The sequence below is a fragment of the Branchiostoma floridae genome, chromosome 17 (assembly GCF_000003815.2).
Source record: "Branchiostoma floridae strain S238N-H82 chromosome 17, Bfl_VNyyK, whole genome shotgun sequence".
In the NCBI taxonomy this organism is placed as follows: Eukaryota; Metazoa; Chordata; class Leptocardii; order Amphioxiformes; family Branchiostomatidae; genus Branchiostoma; species Branchiostoma floridae.
Genome location: NC_049995.1, coordinates 2,995,742 through 3,015,338, shown reverse-complemented (window position 1 = coordinate 3,015,338; position 19,597 = coordinate 2,995,742). Strand labels below are relative to the sequence as shown.

Genomic DNA, 19,597 nt, shown 5'->3' with positions numbered 1-19,597 from the left:
TAGTTTCCTTTGCTAAATATTTTCTTGAGGAGCGACCAGAGAGGTAACCAGAATAGATATACCAGGCTACTAGTACCCTATTCAATGCACTTTCTATGGCTTCCATTAACTGTTGGAATATTCAATGTTGCAATTTTGCAGCGGTATCCCACTGGACTGCTTCAAATTTTCACCAGGACCCAATCGATGTAAATTGGCACTTATTGGCGTAATGTGTTGTTTGAACTCGTCATTCTGTTATACATTTTCAATTCGTTAAGTAGGCGCAAAATGGCGTGTATTCTTATATATTTAGTGATATCTGCAATTTCCAATACCCTTCTTTTATGGACTTTATACACAATTGCGTCGCACGTCCGTATAACCGCAAAGGAAAATTGTCATGTCATTTTTTTTACATTTTACGTCATTTCCTCGCGCAATTAGGTGCAGTCTCATGAGATGACCACTTTAGTGTGTGACTCAATGACTTTATGACAATGTCTCCCATCGACAGCAGAAATCAAGACCGATCCATTCCCCGGATCGTCCCATCTGTTGTGCTTCTGGCTGGACGACAATGACGTCAGAGGCCCCTGAGGACTTAACGGTGGGAGAGAATGCTTGTCACGCTCTCTATTGGTTATAAATCACGTATTTCATATCTCTACAGATCACTTTTTCATACCCTTAACGGAAACGATCTATCTGAAGCTGCTGAAGACCAGAATCTGGTCTCTTAACAAACAAAACAATGTAATGTGCTACATGGTTTTGCAGCCTATCCATATTTTCAATGCTGCAAGTATCCTATTACACCGCTTCCCCCTTCCATGCTGCAACTCTTTCATGCCCCCTTTCATGCTGCTAGAATATCGGTAAAACTTCGAACGCACAGAAAGACAAACAAACAAACAAACACACTGACTAGATCACTGTTGTCACACGTTTATTAGACCATTGATATTCTCTTACTAGGTCACGACTACCAGTGGTGCCTTTGGGATAACAACGCCAACACTCTCGTCAATCTCAAGCACATCACACGGTAATATTTTGTCTTGGACATGCTTTGGTCTTGATTTTTAGTGGAAGATAGTTTTTGTCAATATAGAATAAGAAGTGTAGGTTCGGGCACCTTTGAAGCTTGCTCTGGAACCGCTGGGCCGTTTTTATTCTTTCCAAGGAGATAATTGAACAAAAGGTGACAAAGGAACCCAGGTAGCTGATGAAGAGATGCTGACAAATAAATTTGAATGATTAATTAGGACATCCTCTCATCTATTATTTTCCATGGTAAAGGACTTAGATACACGTAAAGGACTTAGATACATGTAACATGTGTCATTTCTGGCAGGTTTAACACAGACAAACACAGTATATGCAAATGAAGAGATAATTGAACAAATTTCCATAATATTTGGCACGTAGGTAGCTTAGGAAGAGGTACACAAAAATAAATTTGAATAATCATTTAGGAAATCATCTATCATTTTCCCCACTAAAGGACTTTTATACATGCAACATGTGTAAGTTCTGGCAGATAATCATAAACAGAAACAGGATATGCAAATGCGGACCTAACTTGCATAGTTTACATAAAAAAAGCCATTATTTCTTTCCTGGGAAATACTAAGATTTCTTTCATCATCATCCGGTCGTGCTGGTTGCCCGAATGAAAAAATTTTCTTAGTTTTGCTAACTGTAACAGGCTTTGTTCGAACGTTCGTACCAGGGCCAGGTTATCATAGATCGCATCCTCTTCCTTTCACTGCAGGTTCCCATGACATTAATGACCGAACACTGATAGTTGTCCAGCTTGGGACGGGAGGAGGCTCACTAAACCAAATTCGAAGTCACCGTGGAGTGGCTGTCTCTGCTGACAACGAGATCTTCGTGACTGATTTCCAGAAGAGAAGGGTCCATGTCTATAACATAAGCGGAGCCTATCGCCGCTTCTTCCGAACAATCGTCCCTGGGGTCGCGGTGAAGAAAATGCAACCAAGCGATGTCGCCCTGGACGGAGAGGGGCATTTGTGGGTAGTGGGGAAGAGTAAGAACAATGTAAAGACACAAGTGGCGCAGTACAGTCGCAATGGACAGCCTCTGTCCAAGTTTGACGTCAACTTCAAGTCCAAAAATCCTGGCATTGCAGTTGACGTGACTGACCACAAAGTCATCATTACCAGCATGCATGGAGTTCTGATCTACCAACCGAATGGCTCGCTACATCTGAGATTTGGGGAGAAACGACAGTTCCCCGTGTCATACGTAACCACAGACAGCGAGGGAAACATCTTGGTATCGACCGCGGGTGAAATCCAGGTCTACAACCGCTACGGGACAAGGCTATTCACATTCAGGACACTTGGACTAGAAGGACGGTCGGGTATTCCACGAGGTATTTGCTTGGACACTTTGGGTCGCATCATTGTGACGAAAGTGCTACCAGCCAGGATTGACATGTATACAAGCCGTGGGGGTTTTGTCCGCACCATCGCGAACATTACCAACCCAGCTGGTGTTGCCATGGGGCCGGACGGGCAGTTAGTGGTGGCGAACGCACTTCTCGGTACTGTGACCATCTTTCCACGCCAACTGGTATATATGTGAGACAACTAAAGAGAGAACAATATTATTCTCGGACATACTTGATTTTCATTGGAAACAGAACATCCTTCACTAATATTCATAACTGCTCAGTCAAACAGTCAGGACAACGCATCAAAAAGGTTAGATGTTTATTTCATCAACGAGACTTGAATACAAGAATGAAGGCTGTAGATGTGAACATAGAATTGCTCTTACAACAGCGTAGCAAGAAAAACTACAGTAATGAAAGATACATGACCGTGGCTAAATACCAGGCGTATAGTGAATGAATGTGTCATAGTGATTGTAGAAGACAAAATGCAATATGGTGTTGTTATTGTTTGTTTTTTCTATGAATTGCACTTTAAAAGAAAACAATGGTGGTAGCTTTAAGCAGAACTTTGCTAACATAAGTTTGTGCAAAAAAAATATCTGTAAGCTGGAATTACCTTCAGGAAAGAAAGGAAATAGCTTTCCAAAATATTTAATATTGAGACAGCATTCAATATTGAGAAAATCATAGTTTGAAAGCAAGTTGCTCTATATATTAGTAAATAAAGTAATTTTTACGACAGCCGATAGTGCAGAAAGGCAAACATGACGTGTGATTTGAGTAGTCCTTGATTGGTCAAAATTTAGAGTAATAAAAGTAGTGAAGATCTTTTGTCATTACGCTAATTGATGTTATTAAACGTGTTGTTCTAACACTTCACGTATGTAGTTCAAGAAGTTCAAGTATTAACTTGAAAGTTCATCTGTGTTGGTACAAGTCATTCTTGAAATAGTTGAACTGTAAATTCCAACACCAAAATTGGACTCACCCAAATTTTCGACTGTACAGCATCAGTCTTTGTCAAGGAATGAACAATCCACTGCTGTTGTGACGTCACGTTATGTAGATAGAACACGTGACTCAGTAAGCAGTGGATTATAGGTTGCAGGAAGTCTATGGCGCCCACCGTCTCCCCCCTCTGTGGTGGAAAAGATATGTTGATGACACCCATACCAAACTTAAGAAGACGTACGCCGACGAGTTCACAGATCATCTAAACAGCCTTGATCCTGACATAAAGTTCACATTTGAGAAGGAAGAGAACAGATCCTTAGCCTTCCTTGACACTTTGACAACAGTACAAGAAGACGGGTCCCTGCGAGTGACAATCTACCGCAAACCTACTCATACTGATCAATATTTGAACTTCCAGTCGGAACATCCGTTAGAACACAAACTAAGTGTTGTACGTGCCCTTTTCCACAGGGCGGAAACAGTGATAACTGACCCTCAAGACAAACAGAAGGAGAAACTTCACATTACCCAGGCGTTGAAAACGTGCGGATACCCCACATGAGCCATAGAGAAGGCTACAGCACCCAAACCCCCATCACCCAGTGATACTACACAGAACAACGCCAGCAGAGGGAAAAACAGGGGAATTGTTGTGATTCCTTACGTGAAAGGTGTATCTGAAGGACTTAGAAGAATCTTCACCTCACATGGGATAAAAACCTGTTTCAGGCCGGCGAATACTCTGCGCAACATCCTTGTAGCACCTAAAGACAAAACCCCTAAAGAACAAAAGTGTGGTGTCATCTATCATATTAAGTGCCAAGGACAGAACATCAGGGGCCCTTGTACAGAAACCTATATTGGGGAGACTGAGAGATCACTTAAGACCAGGTTCCTTGAGCACAAACGCAAGAGTTCAAAAACCTCAGAAGTTTCCCAACATATACACATAGAATCGCCGGGTCATTCAGTGTCACTAGACAAAGTTGAAATCTTGGACACAGAACCAGACTTTTTCGCCAGAGGGATTAAAGAAGCAATCTACATTCGGGCTCTACAACCATCCCTGAACAGAGACGGTGGGCGCCATAGACTTCCTGCAACCTATAATCCACTGCTTACTGAGTCACGTGTTCTATCTACATAACGTGACGTCACAACAGCAGTGGATTGTTCATTCCTTGACAAAGACTGATGCAGCTGTACAGTCGAAAATTTGGGTGAGTCCAATTTTGGTGTTGGAATTTACAGTTCAACTATTTCAAGAAGTTCAAGTATTGCTTAAAAACGGACATTCATGATACAGATTTACAGCTGTTCAGCTTTAAATTAGGCATTTCAAATGTTAACTTCTAGTGACGTTCCTAACTGTTACTTTTTTTAAATATTTTGTATGTCACTATTGCCTAGAGAAAAGTTAATAAAAAGACATCTTACTCTATCATGAGAAAGAAATATATGAAAATATAATTAACTAAATATGTCATCTATGTTAAGACCTATTCAAATGTATTTTGCGACATAGTTCATCCTTATTAAGCTATTATCATCGTTTCTTTTTCTCTTTTTAAACACATTTAGCATACTGGTAGAAAGGTCTATGTAACTTGTATTCATTAGTAACAGCATAACTGCAAAGAAAACATACATGCTCCTTACATTTTCTCCATATTAGAATATTCCGTACCAAGTAAATAATCTTATCTCAAATGTGGACTGGCTGAGGAGACAACATCAATTATCTTCAGTAATTTTCTTTCCTACTTCAGAAACACAATGCATCACTAGAACATATAATGGTTATAACCACTAGTATGTTATGGATAAAATCTAAATTTAAATTCAAAGAAGGTATTTTTCTAACGCCGGGTGTTGAAAGCACTTGCCAGCAAATGTCAAATTCTGTCTTTTTGTTAACATGTCAATAAGACAAATACTATCTGTCCTGTCTAGAGCTATTGTGGTCAGTTTGACTTAATCAGGCTTGGTGATTATTACTAATTGTAATACATGTTGTGGAATTTAGACTGGCTACGTATATGTTTTACCACAATGGTCCAGGAAGAGCCTAATGATGAAAAAAATAAAGAAATAGGTCTACTGGATCTAATAGTATATACTTTTGGTTTTTTTCCGTCTTTTTTCTTCGTTTTCTTAGATTATATATACGATCTGGCAGATGCCAAAGTTTTACAAAATGCATGCCTTCGTCGTGATTTTGTAATGTCTAGAAATTGATACTTTTTTACTATTCTTTTTGGGGTGGAGTTTTCTTTGTATGCACTAGGCATCTCCCTTTTAATGACATATAAACACGTAGATTTAAAAAAGAAAAAAGCTTTAGACATTAAAGAGAACAAAGAGTGATAACCAGTATTAGTTCAGTGATATTGTAGGTGCAACATTTTCAAACTGTTGTTGCTAATTTCTAGTTTGCCCTTTTGCCTTAAAGTTAAAGTAACTTTTTCTGCGCTACTCTTTTCAGAGTATTTTGGCGACGCCTCAGGGGCGAGCCTAATAGTACATTTTCGTTTTCACCCAAAAGATGCCTATACTTATGTCCGCCCTGAATACATTTATATCTATCTATCTCCACTCCCGATGATCCATCTCACACCGTGCTTTCTGAAAGATGTGACCCCTTCTTCTTCGCCTCTTTCCCTTCCTCTGCGTTAACCAACGGTGTGTCTTTCTTCTTTAGAGGGATGACGCGCTGTGCCTCGTACGACTTGATGTACAGGTACGCCCCCAGCGCGATCGCGGCGATCACAACTATGGACGCGATGGCAGCTGCGATTATGTTGGCGGTTGGAATTTTTTCAAAGTCCGCTAAATCTTCAAATGAAACGAAAAAAAATAAAATGTGATAAAACAATACAGAATAACGGAAGAATTGTACTAAACTAAATCTTGAAACGAAGGGAAGTAAACTATATGAAACAAAATGTGATAAAACAATACACGATAATAAGCTTAAATTTAACATGAGATGAGATAAATACTACAGTACAGTAAAAAAATTAATAGATTTAACGGCTCTCGGAGGGAGTCCAATAAGCAGATGTTGGCACCTTGACGCACCAAATCCGTAGTGAGTAGAGGCTTGGTGTAGCCTGGGTACCATCCGGATAGTAATTCGCGCCTATACTACGTTCGCTTCTGCTATCCGTCTGGAGATGTGCACATTCAAACTGTTTGGTGGTTACGCCAGTTAATGAGCGAATCAAGGAATAGGTTCTAGAGCACTCGTTCGATAACAACAGGCCTTCCGCAAGCAGATGGAGTGTTGCAACACCGGTTCGAACGAGCGTTTGAACCCATTCTATAATTCGCTCGTGTAGGGACCAATCAGTGCCTGCGTCCAAAATTTGGACGATTCCAGACGTTAACATGGTCCGCGTTCCCAGACGGAAACACAGAGAAGTGACTGTATATAGTGTACAATAAACATCAGAGCTAGAAGCGACGGTATATAGTAACGTTATATAATAAACTCCGGAGCGAACTACTTTCCGTATGGTACCCAGGCTAGGCTTGGTGGGCATCACTCCAATTTCAGGGAAAGTCGTGTAAAGTGACTTTCCCTAGGGCACAACGTGTGGGCATGGGGGGTATCGAACTCGGAACCTTTTGCACCGATTCGAATGCGCTACCAATTACTCCACACTAACGCCACTACAGGACTGTCAGTTAAATGAAATATAGAGCATACCCTCAGCCTAGTTTTTAAAACTTAATGAAGCACCTTGTTCAAGAATTTATCAACAAAACATCCACACTGATACTAAATCCAAACATCCGAAATCAAAACTACAGCCAAGCTTACAATAGCGAGGTGTATTTCGCGGTGTATGTTTTTCCTTTCCAATCTGAAAAGGAATCCAGACAGTCTCTGTGCCAGGACTTTGCCCTTGCAGTATCCAAATCTGCAAGGTACGCCCCCTGGCTGCCCCCAGCCCGCATCCAGCCATACAGCATGCAGCTCAGGCGCACTCAGCCCTACAAACTGCCAACTGGTACTAAGCGGTACCTCACTAGCCCAGTCCCTTCAATTTTGAACATTCTGAACGCACTATAAGTAACACTGAAGTTGAACTGTGCTTTAGATTCTCTCTGTACCCTTGTCGATTGTCAGCAGCGAATAACTGACTGTGTTTGTACAATATTATATTCCGATGTAAATAGTTTAAACGATTTTTAAAAGTGACATAGTTTGTATATGATAAATATGTATCTAGTAGTAAATCGTGTACATGTACTTGTCGAAAATCGCACTCGTAATTTTAGTTATAAATTGTGTTTGCATCTAAGCCACTATTGTGATTGAAAAGCTGCACAATTCAGCCTCCTCTGTCGGCTGCAAGGTTGCTTTTATTTCGTGTCATTTATATTTCTGTGAAACGAATAAACCAGTTTACTACTACTACTACTACAAAATTGGTTTGAGGTATTGTAAAGCTGCCACAATAGAGAGAATACTGCAACTTCAAAACCGAAAAATGTCCCCATACAGTAGATCAAAAAGTCGTATCACAAGGGGATCTTGGCGTATAACTATGCATGTTGGCACTAATGTGGTTACACTCATAAAGCTGTAATTGCATGTAAAATCATGAAACCACACGTCATAGCCATTTTTCTGCAAAAAAAATAATAAAACAGATTTATTAAGACTTACTTTGCTCGCAGTAGTCGCCGGTGTATTCGATGGAACACAGGCACATGTAGCTCCTGTTACCACTGACACAGCGGGCAGAGTTCTGGCACTGGTTTTGCAGACAATAGTCTATTTCTGCATAAGACGAAATATTATTTTGAATACATAATTCTGGCGACGCCTTAAGGGTTCACCTTTTAAAAGAAATGCTGACATGGAATATTGAATTCTTTATGGGCAGCATTCTGGCAATGGTATTCTAGCCAGTAGTCTATTTCTGCAATAGACGAAAAATTCTGACAACGTCTTAAGGGTAGGCAATGGTATTCTACAAAGTACTGTAAATGCATTTAAGTTCGCGGGGATTTAATTTCGCGGTAACGGGGAAATGGACTTTTCGCGATGGTTTTAATTTCGTGGTAGCACCATGCACTGTAATCTCTTACTGTTATGGAAAAATATTCGCGGTGGTTTTAAATTCGCGGTGAAGCGGCAGCCGCGAAAACCGCGAACATTAATCCACCGCGAACATTTCTGCATTTACAGTAGTCTATTTATGAAAAAGACGATTTTTTTTAATTCACGATTCTGACGACGTCATAGGAATAGAGACATTTATCATAGGCTTTTGATTCTTTGACAAATGAATACAGGAATGTTTTTCGGGACAACACACTTCGACGGAAAGAATGTCAAAATATCATGTATGAAACAAAACGATTCCCATTTATGCAAATTCGATATGCAAATCTTACCGAGCTCGTCCTCGCAATGGTCCCCAGCGAATCCAAACCTACAGTCACAGACGTAGTAGTTCATGAAGTCGTAACACGTGCCTCCGTTCATGCAAGGGTCGGACAAACACTCGTCGATTTCTGGATAAGAAGATTGAAAGAACGCATCAGCATATCTTTAGGGATGCAAAAATTATGTTGTTGGTAGTTGATTGTAGGTTGGGCAGTTGATTGCAAAGCTGTATTTAATCACAAAGTTAAAAGTAGTGTTTCTTTTGTATTCTTCTTCTACTGTGCTGGGTCAGAATATATCTTGCTATGTTTCGCAGGCTTCTTCAAAGCTTCACGGACAGTAAGGCAACTTGCAAATAATTATTGTCATTGATCTTTTACCAGCTAAATAGGGGGCATAGAAATTGCATTTTCATTACAAACATGTGAAGTTAAGTTATTTATGAATGCATTTGACCATATTTGTCTTTCCAGGTCACGTTTGGTAGGTCAAGGTTTGCCATCCAGCCGCTAGTGACAAATGTGCTTGGGCATTGAAGCTGGTGAAAACGAATGAAAAAAAAAAATTCTAAATACGCTCACCTGTTTCACAAAAGGTTCCGGTAAAGCCGTCCACGCATGCGCACTTGAGCCCTTCGTCCGTGTTCAGACACGTGCCTCCATTCTCGCACGGCTCAGACAGGCATTCGTTCGTTTCTATAGAGACAGGGACATGAACAGGTTAAAGGTCAACGACTTACGTCATTCGTCGCACGATCGTCTTATGATATCGAACTGAGGACCTTCTGTTGATGGCCGTTCATATGTCTTACAAAAGTACAGTAAAAGTCTTCTTAACAAAAAAAAACTTCCTTACATCCTTTTCGGTAGTTTATCATGTCACAGTTTTATTTACGAAATCCAAATCGTACGACGATCTATGAAGAATTTGTGACCGCCCCAATACATGTGTTGATCTTCATATGTTTTCAGATATCAATTTACTTTGTACCAACTCTCATACTAGTATTCAAGATACATGTGCCCTCAGTGCTTCATATGTGCAATATTCACTACAATAAAGATGTAGAAAAGTCGTCACTTTGATCAGTTTGGATCTTCCTTGTGTGATATTTTTAAGAATGGTACTTTCTTCTCATGCCTTACTCTAATCCGGTGACAATTACATGCGATAAAAGGGTTTGATGTTTGCTTTTTTTTACAAACCTTCTTCACAGTTCTGTCCATAGAATCCCTCCAAGCACTGGCATTCATAGAAGCCCACATTGTCAACACAAGTTCCGCCATTTTGACACGGGTCCGAATCGCATTCATCAATATCTGAACAAAACAAGAAAACAAACGAATAAACATTATTGGAAGACATGATTAAAACGAGCTACTAGTATATAATTGGCCAATATTAGTCACGTGACATTAGTACTAACGGACTGCACTTGGCAAAGACTGGGACAATTATTTTATGCTAAAAGAGAACAGCTTCGAAAGATTCAAAACCGGATAAAATTTCCTCTAAAATAGTTTGCTGTTACAGATGTCATGACTGTGACGTCACTTCCGTTACGTCATACTGACCTGTCTCACAGTTGACCCCGATGTATCCCCTCGGACAGACACACAGGAAGGTTTGAAAGCCGTTCCGACAGCTGCCGCCATTTTGACAGGTTTCTGGGCTGCAGTTGTCAACGTCCTCTGAAAAAATTAAAGAAAAACACATCAAGTTACAAAGTTTTAGCTTTCTTCCAACAAAAGGGGGACACTCACAGTGAATTTTCAGTCGATCTCGCCGACCTTCATCAGATGTTGATTCACTGACGTTCCGGAAGTCGGAAGTTAGATGACGTCAGGAGCGAATAAAGAATAGCTTCAAAAACACCTCAAGTTGAACATTTGAAGGAATAAAACTTTCAATATAGAAGCTGACAACAATATTACATGTGCGATATATAAGTGCTGTTCGTATGCACGTAAGGTTGACAGAGTCTAATCATGTTCAACTTCCCGTACTCTTTCCTGAATGCTGAGTGATAAGAAGAGAGAGCTGCATGTACCAATTCTTTATAGCCTTTGGTATGACACGGTCGGGATCAAACTCACGACACTCTACTCATCCGGTCATTGCACCGATTGCAACGAATAGACAGTATGTCAAGATATACTGTGTGTTTACAGAAAAATGAGTTCTTACCACATCGGTCGATGTTACAGTACTCCCATCGTTTGGCGAAACTGGTCGTGTAGCACCATGGGCGTGGCTCGTTGTCAGGGTTACGGCAGTAGTTTTCCTATAAAATGTAAAACCACACCAGAACGTATTACAAAAAGTACCTATTTATCATACATCTATTCATTTGTACCAAGATGTAAAGTAATGCTTAAAAGCTGATTTCTATTTTCTTCAAGTAGGTAATTAAGATTTTGGTTCTCTTAACCTTTCATTGAATCTACGGTTAGCTTTTAGACAAGAGCATTGACAGGCTATGTTGTAATACACTGTCATGTCTGTACCCTTTCATGCTACCTTCAATTAGCTAACGGGCAAGAATTCGCAAGAAACTTTTGATTTAATTTCAATAATGGATTTCACCGTGTACAAATAATGCATAGCGGTACGCAACCAAATGGAAGAAAATCAAAACTAGAGACATCTCAATGATCTATAGGATGACTCCGTCCCTGAGGCGTTGCAAAATTTTTTTTAACTTACTTGAAGCATTGGAGTCCGGTCAACATTGAAGCCATGTTGCCAGGGGTTCTGGGAGTCCCACCTCTGGCAGGTGTAGCCGCTCTCTGTGGTGGAGACTGGGCCTTGGTACGTCACACCATTGTCCACCATGCAAGCTGGGGGGAGGGGGTATTATTTTCAACGTCACGACATCATGTGGTTATGGGCCGTGCACGTGAGTGACTGAGTGATATGATGATAAACGTAATCTCCAAGCAGATTTTGTGGTGGCATATTAAAGATAGTATCATAATCTGGGGAAGAAGCTTAGCCAACAAAGGGGAGTTAATTGGCCACCGCGAAGATCTGCTTAACTCCATCCCCAGCTTATGATACTAACCATCTTATGCCACCGTAAGATTTGCTTCGCAATGGCCAATTAACTCACTTTGCCGGTTAAATTCCTTCCCAAGCTTATGACACTATCTTATGCCACAAGATCTGCTTAGAGATAATCGCACAAAGCTGTTCAAAAGGTGGACGGCTTGCTTGCTGCTTGTTCAAAACAATTCAATACATTCCATCCTATAGATAAATCTAGAAGATAACCCTTACTGTGTACATATTTTGATTTTCTTCTCATGTTTTTTTTTTGTAAGCGGAATAGTTTTTGTCACCTTTTTGGCACGAGGGCCCCATGTATCCATCCGCGCACCCACTGGGACATTCCCCTGTGATGGCGTCACAGGGCAGGTTCAGTCTACAGCGGCATGTCTGGGTACAACTGGCGCCGTAGGTACCTCTTGGGCATGCTAATGTGTGATAACAAATAATTATAAAGCTAAAGGGTAAATGTGACAGAGTATAGCTAATAACTGATTAAAAGTACAAAGAATTCATTAGTAAAAACATGTACAAAAGAAATTAAAGAAATATCAATCTTTCTGAAGGCAAGCTTTTAGTTCATGAAGATTACTCATCCAGATAAGCATCATCTGCAGCCATGTCCACCATAATCATTCTTTAGGTTAAGATTGATGAAAACCAAGTTGTTCCGTACAGTGTTTAAAGCTTTGCAATTTGAATTTTCGTGGAGAAAAGTTGGCAAATTTTGACGTCCTACGTGAAAATGATACAAGCTATTTCTTTTACTTCAACCTATCATCAAATTGCATTGATGAAGTATCAAAAAGCTCCCAATCATTTAGCCATTAAAACAGCTGGTAGAACTATTGGCACTGGTCTGTGACCAGGACTTACGTTCGTTACAGCCTATCCCAGTGAACCCAGGAATACAGGCACAGCCGAACGGATCAGGCACACAGAACAGTTTCCCCATGCAGGCTGCCACGTCCTCCGTGATGTCATCACAGGCCTTCCGGCACTCGTACCCAAACCTGCCCGGTCCGCAAGCTGTCGAGAAATCACACAACATTTCAAGTTACTTTTATGAAGGTTAGACATCCAGCTAAACAACATTCAAATACAGTTCAATCTCTAGAACTCGGCGGCGTCGGGCGTGGCGTAACTGGTAGAGCGTTCGGCTCGGAATCTAAGGGTCCTGAGTTCGATTCCCGCTGTGCCCTTGGAAAAGGTACTTTACACGACTTTCCTTCTGTCTGTACCGTGTATGTGGCATTGTTAATATAAGATACAAAAACTTGAGTGCAGTGCCACATCGTCCTTGTCTGTCCAAAAAGCAAAAATAGAAAAAAAAATCTCTAGAACTGGATTAAATACCGGAGATTTACTTTCGGACGTTTCGAGTGACATCCATCACTCTTCTTCAGCGTCACCAGAATGGACTGGTAGAACAATTCAATACAAGTACAACTATACTAGAAATTCTGGTTTAACAATACATGCCGATTCAATAACTCCTAACCTAAGCATCGTATACAAATGACACTCAAATGTAAATCATGTTTACATAGTACACTATGGTAGAACAACACCATTAGAAAAGTTATTGTCCAAAACAAAACCAAAGCTATTGGCCAAAACAAGTTAGCAATGCCACTTGTGCAGAGTGATTCGGATAGATACACTGAAGTAGACAAACGGAAAACTCCAGGTGGATTTACCGGTGGCATAAGACAGTAAAAGTTTAGCCGGCCAGTGAGTGTCCATTATGCACGAGAATAATGAAAAATTTTATGCCGGCTGCACTTATTTCCCAGCGTGTGATACTACCTTATGACACCGTTGGAAATATGGCAAACGGCTTTTATGCTGCGCATGCATTTAACAAGTCAAATTCACTTAACTTGAAAATAAGCAACCTACTACTACTACGTGGGTTAGCTATAATGTCTATCACTACATTTTGAGAGCACGTGATGTCAAAACTTACCGATGTCACAAGTTTCTCCGTAGAACCCAGGCGGACACACGCACTGGCCAGTCTTGTCGTCACACCAGCCGCCGTTGTAACACTCGCTACAGTCCAGGAAACACCCAGGTCCCCACTTTCCCGCTGCGCAGTCTAATGAAATAACGACAACAACGGTTGTATCATAATTTTATTTATTTTTTCTAGAAGAACAAAATTTTATCAAACAATTAAGAAGACTTTTTAAAGATTTTTTCATCTTAAAAAGTTGTTTTGTGGTATGTCATTTTAAGAATTTTTGTCACATGGAATGAAAGATTTTAACAAAGATTTTTTTTAGATATAGATATTAGATATGTTTTCTGGTAATCAAAACCACGCATTAATATGTCTTGTCATTTTGATCTTGCAACGCCTCCGCTCCAGAGTCGTCGCCAAAAACGTTTACTTATCTATTTACTTATAGGTTTGGCTATCATTATTATTATCTACCTCTCACGATGACCCTGGTTAGCGCACCCTTCTCCTTGTACCCCTCGTGGTAGCAGTGGTAGGTTCCAGACTCGGCAGAAGTGGCTGATCGCAGGTTGACTTCGCTGCTGGCGAAACTGTTCACCAGTGGTTCTCCATTAAAGTCCCAGGATAACTGAAGAAAAAAAGTTAAAGTTGAAGAGGTTTTCTTAAGCGTGTCAAGTGTAAGCATGCAAAGTGTGAGCGTGTATAGTCTAAGACTTTTTGTATCAAAATGCATTCAATTTTAGCTGTTTTTTTGTTTGTTTATAATGGTAACAAAAGACATTATGGATCATTATCCTATGCAGAATCTCGCCTTCGTACTATACAGTATATCTTGGGCAGGCCCTGCTCAACCGGGCTAAGGTTTCCACTTTTGCGAGCGTAGCCTTTAACCAGCTGTCAACCCAGAATTTGACTCAAAGAAAGTATTAAGGCGACTCTCCGACTGGCTGACAGTTTGTTTAAGGCAATGCCCCAAAAAGTAGAAATTTCAGTCCGGTCTAGTAGAGCCTCCCAAGGTAGATTGTAGACTCTGCGAAGGAGAATATTAAAGGCCTGTGTAACTCACCGATGCTCCTGACGGGGTAGAAAACTCGTTCATCTTGAGTTCGATCTCCTCTCCAGCGTTAAACGTCTTGGTGTACACTTCCGGCCTCACTGAAGCTGTAGAAATAATCACAGAGTAACGTTATGTTCAATTTTCTGTAAAGATGAATAATTATGACAGATACGCTATGTACAATATCTACAGATTCATTGTATTGGCGAAACAGCCTGTCTCTTTTCCACAAGCACAATGAACAGTGGACCACAGCTTTTATATCAACATCCATCGGAATTGAACTCACGGCATCCAGTTCCAGAGGCAGGGCCGCAAACAACTTGGCTACACACGCTACCATCTAGAAGGTCTACAATCTAATATAACATAGACCTACACGTGTTTGCACCCACATCATTATGACATAATTGTCGTCCGCCATATTGGATGGTTAAACCTGGTTGTTGTCAGGTTAATTTAGAAAATGCATAAAGGTAATTGCAGTTTTCGTAATTTACATAAACTCACACAGACACACACTCACTCACACACACACACACACACACACACACACACACACACACCAGACGTTATGTGGATGTTTCCGGTTACCCCACGTAGTAATCAAGTAAACGTTATTGTCAAATTTCTGCTGAAGATTGACCGTACCATCAGCCGGCATCTTGACAGTGTTGATGCTTGCCGTGAAGGAGGCGCAGTTGTACGTGCCCAGCCGGTTGTACCCGTCGTCAGGGTGGGGCGGCAGGACCATCATCTTCCCGGGCCACTCCTCAGGGCTGATGTCGTCTGTGCTGGCGTTCTGGGGAAGTCTGTTGAAGGCGGGAAAAGAACGAGGAGGCTATTATTTTTGGCGACGCCTCCGGGATGGAAGTATATTTCAAAACCGTCATTTCTTCACGAAATGCAGTGCTAGAGGGGGCTTGTTATGATTTTAATGACCTAAATATGAAACCATCACGAGATGTACCACAACATTGAAGAAAAATCGGATAAAACTCACGCGAACTCGTCCACAGCCGAGAAGGTGACGAACTCGCCCGGCTCATCCGTGACACACTTGATGTATGACGTGTTGATGGGGTCCATCAGCGGGCTCTGGTTCACCACAGTCAGCGCCAGGGCAGGGTCTGGGGAGGGACAGGTCAAGATTGTTTGTTTGTTTGTTTGAACCTTTATTTATTCATGAGAAGCTCAAATCGGTCAGCAGGCCTTTTTTTAAATTTTAGTCATGAGGAAGGTAAGGGTCAGATAGAATATACCGCGCAGGTCTGTAAGGGACCGGTCAAGACTTAGGTCAGGTCTCTACTCCTAAAAAAGGCAATACTAGAAATGAAACATTTTCACAAAAATACAAAATATTTTCCTCGTAGCCTTTTATCAAGCTACTTACACACAATAGTACATAATTATGCCGTATAGTATTTTCATCAGCGGGCTCTGGTTCACAACGGTCAGTGCCAAGGCAGGGTCTGAGGAGAGATCAAAACTAGGGGTCAAGACTCTATTCGCGGTCAAATTCAACATTAGGCGTTTTACAATTTTGCTATCATGGACAGGGTTCTCCCCAGAACTTTTTAGTATAGTGGGGGGCTGGCAAAAATAACCCGCACCAACGCGCTGCACTTTCATGAAAATGGGTTCATTTTGCAATGACAGAGGGTGTCTAATACTACAAGTATAATATATTGTTGTGATTCCTTTGTTGTGAAGTGGCAAAACAACTATTGTTTTGATCATTGCTCATTCACAAGTTTTTGCAGACAATGCTGATTGTAAAAGTAATGCCACTTGACACAAAAATCTGTGAATTGTCATTAATTTGTAATCTTTGCAAAACTAACAAAGAAAATAGGGAAGAAACACACTGAATTTCAAAAGTAGTATAGTGGAGCTGGCTAGAAGTAGAGTGGAGGGCCTCCCTTATTCCATCCTCTGAGGAGGACCCTGATGGAATTTTTCAAGCAGTGACAAAATCAACCGCCGACAAGGAAGACAAGACAGAGTCCTTAACAAGACAGCTGAAGTTTGCTATATGACATATGTCTGCAAGGCTATCATAACAATGACCCGAGATTGTGATTGTACTACGGTCGTACAATGAACATGACTGGGGATTTGAAAGTCCGATGCTTCTTTTCGATACTAGATAATCCTTTCTTCGTTAGTGGGCTGTGGTAGTTTTAGTAACAGTTCTAAACATAGATTTGAAGACTTAGATATTTTAGGACATTTGTCAACGACCAAAGACTTTCTATAAGGGTCAGGAGGAAATCTTCGTAATCTATTATAAGTCTTTTGTAAACCGGCAAGAAATATAGCTTTCCCTAATTCACATATTAAAAAATACATACAATAAACTGTGTCATATATATACTTGACCATAGGTCTTCATTTAAAAATACTTCTAGACTTATCAAAAGATGAGTCTTGTTTCCAGCTAGTGGAGAAAAGAGAAATTTTTCATACGTCGATGAACGTTCGGCATCTAGCTTTTACGACAAATAGTAGTTACTCATTGACAAGCAACTGGATATGATTTTGGAAGTCTTTCATGTTGCCGCAAAGAGCGATGATTATAAGGAAGTACCAAAAAAGCAGGAAAATATATACATTAATCAGTATTACAATTTCTTAGGGTGACAGGAAGCACTCTTAAGCCTGGCTCCCTTATGGCGCTGTTGCTATGGCAACACATAAACAAGACCCCGGCTGAGGGTCCGTCGATGAGTCATGAAAGCCATTGAGGTAAAGAGAGTACCAGAAAAATGTAGGACCCTGTACACCACTCCACAAATCAACAAATCATGCCTAAAGTGTTCAAATGACAGTAGCCACGCGTTAAGAACACAGATCTGATTACAACGACTTACTTTCGGGTGATCACCCTCTATTCCACTTTTTTTCTACACATCACACACAAATGAATAGCAGAAAGCTTTTGTTAATTTCTTGAAAAATATTGCACAACCTCGTTTAATTTACACATTTCATTCTACACTCTCGGGTACATGCCCTCCTCGGGTTCCCAACTTTTGGCCATGTGCCAATGTTCACTTCCTGCCAGCTTTCTTAAGACATTCTGATGTAGGCCAGATCAGCCTTCGCATCCTGTTAGTCTCTGGTTACAACTCATCCCGGGAACAAACTTGGAGCCGGGCCAGCAGAAACAATGTTCAACACATATCACTTCAAACAAACAAACAAACAAACAAACAAACAAACAAACAAACGAAAACAATACCTACGCCTTGAACTAGGTGAAAAATTACTTCAGAATCTACATTCTTAAAATGACTATAGCCACACATCAAGGACACAGAACGGGCTGCAACATTACTTTCAGAGATGACACCTTGTTCTGCATATGCATGCCACCACATTTGTACACAACATTACATGTATACACTTTGCAAGTAATTCGCTTATTGGTATTGAGAAGTCAAGGCAGCCACAATCATTTTTTTGCAAATGATGACTTTGCCATTGCTAGTAACCAATGGTAAAACGTGTAACGACTGAATCATTGAAGTACTTATGTACTTTGATGCTCACATTCCAGTAAACAAAATGGCGCGTTTTGTAAACACATGAGGACACTTTCCTGTAGATGAAGAGGATTACGTTTGGATTATACTCTTCTTATCTTGCCGTAAAAGAAAGCAATAAATCTTTCTTGTTCACAATCCCATTGATAAATAAAAATATCAGGAGGTCAAATGGAACCTTTCTTTTAAGTCTAGATTGTTGCATAGTCATTATGCTTCGAGGATACAAGTCATTGAGATGAAAACAAAAACATTGAAAAAAGCGTCAAACGTTAACGGGACATTTTGGGTATTTAAGGTCGGTAACATCTTGGCAGCTAGCATGTACAACGCCTCTCATGGTCTGGTTTTAAGTTCATGTTTCACAGTCCGGAAAAAGCTCGTGAATACTGTATTCAATGTAATGGTATATGTACTGTACTTCCTTTTTGTACAAATTCGCCCCACCAAGATTGCCTTAACCATTGTGTGGAGAGACCCAGATGCACCGCTAGGAATTCGTTTCATCTTTACCGACGCCCAATGGAATCTGGGAGGAAATTTGTACAAGCATTTGATACCTTCGTTTTTTAATGTATGTTTGTGTGTATCATATCATATCATGTTCACTCTATACATTTGTCTTTTTCTTAGGAACAATCCTAGGAAAACACTCCCTACAGTCAAAATTGATACTTCAATTGGTTTTTAAAAAATCAATGTAATCAAGTCAGACGTACTAAAGATATACAAACCTTAAAAAACTTTAAAAAGATCCGCCCAATCAGGTCTAAAATCATGAAAAGATATTTTCTATATGACTGGCCTTTTTGATGTCGACTTCGTGACGTCTGATTGAATACGTGGCTGCCATGCCTGTCAAACTGTGACAAATAACAACGGGTAATCCGTCTTCATGTTAACTGACATACCATGGTTGTCAAATTTTTAGGTCAATGTAAACTAAATTCGTCAGGATTTTAGGCCCGCAACTCTATGTCGGCTAAAACAAGCAAATAGAGTAGTATAAGCATATTCTTAAAACATTCCACTATCAGTACGGTAATTGCTTTGATTCTTCGGAACAATTTTGTGTACGCTTGCCACTACCATTCACGTTACATTTTTACAAGGAAGCACAAAGACGTTGACAATCTTTTTCATGGACATGCAAGCACCTCATAATAGATAAATACAACACTTTGCACCGCTTCTGTGATATCTCTTATCATGTATG

The 19,597-nt window shown here is 40.4% G+C and overlaps 1 protein-coding gene across 1 annotated transcript in view; it reads right to left on the bottom strand.

Moving 5' to 3' along the window:
* Nucleotides 1-5,492: 5,492 nt before the first annotated feature.
* The window catches only part of LOC118404905 (fibropellin-1-like), a 14,955-nt gene continuing 850 nt past the window's right edge, over nt 5,493-19,597 (bottom strand). The window contains exons 2-16 of the mRNA XM_035804286.1: nt 15,837-15,963; nt 15,485-15,645; nt 14,843-14,937; nt 14,251-14,404; nt 13,780-13,911; nt 12,687-12,839; nt 12,104-12,238; nt 11,469-11,602; nt 10,950-11,046; nt 10,337-10,453; nt 9,968-10,081; nt 9,344-9,457; nt 8,771-8,890; nt 8,037-8,150; nt 5,493-6,193 (exon numbers count right to left, since the gene is read on the bottom strand). Of these exons, the coding sequence (XP_035660179.1) occupies nt 5,970-6,193; nt 8,037-8,150; nt 8,771-8,890; nt 9,344-9,457; nt 9,968-10,081; nt 10,337-10,453; nt 10,950-11,046; nt 11,469-11,602; nt 12,104-12,238; nt 12,687-12,839; nt 13,780-13,911; nt 14,251-14,404; nt 14,843-14,937; nt 15,485-15,645; nt 15,837-15,963 (1,991 nt within the window). The 3' untranslated portion in view covers nt 5,493-5,969. The remainder of the gene's footprint in view (nt 6,194-8,036; nt 8,151-8,770; nt 8,891-9,343; nt 9,458-9,967; nt 10,082-10,336; nt 10,454-10,949; nt 11,047-11,468; nt 11,603-12,103; nt 12,239-12,686; nt 12,840-13,779; nt 13,912-14,250; nt 14,405-14,842; nt 14,938-15,484; nt 15,646-15,836; nt 15,964-19,597) is intronic.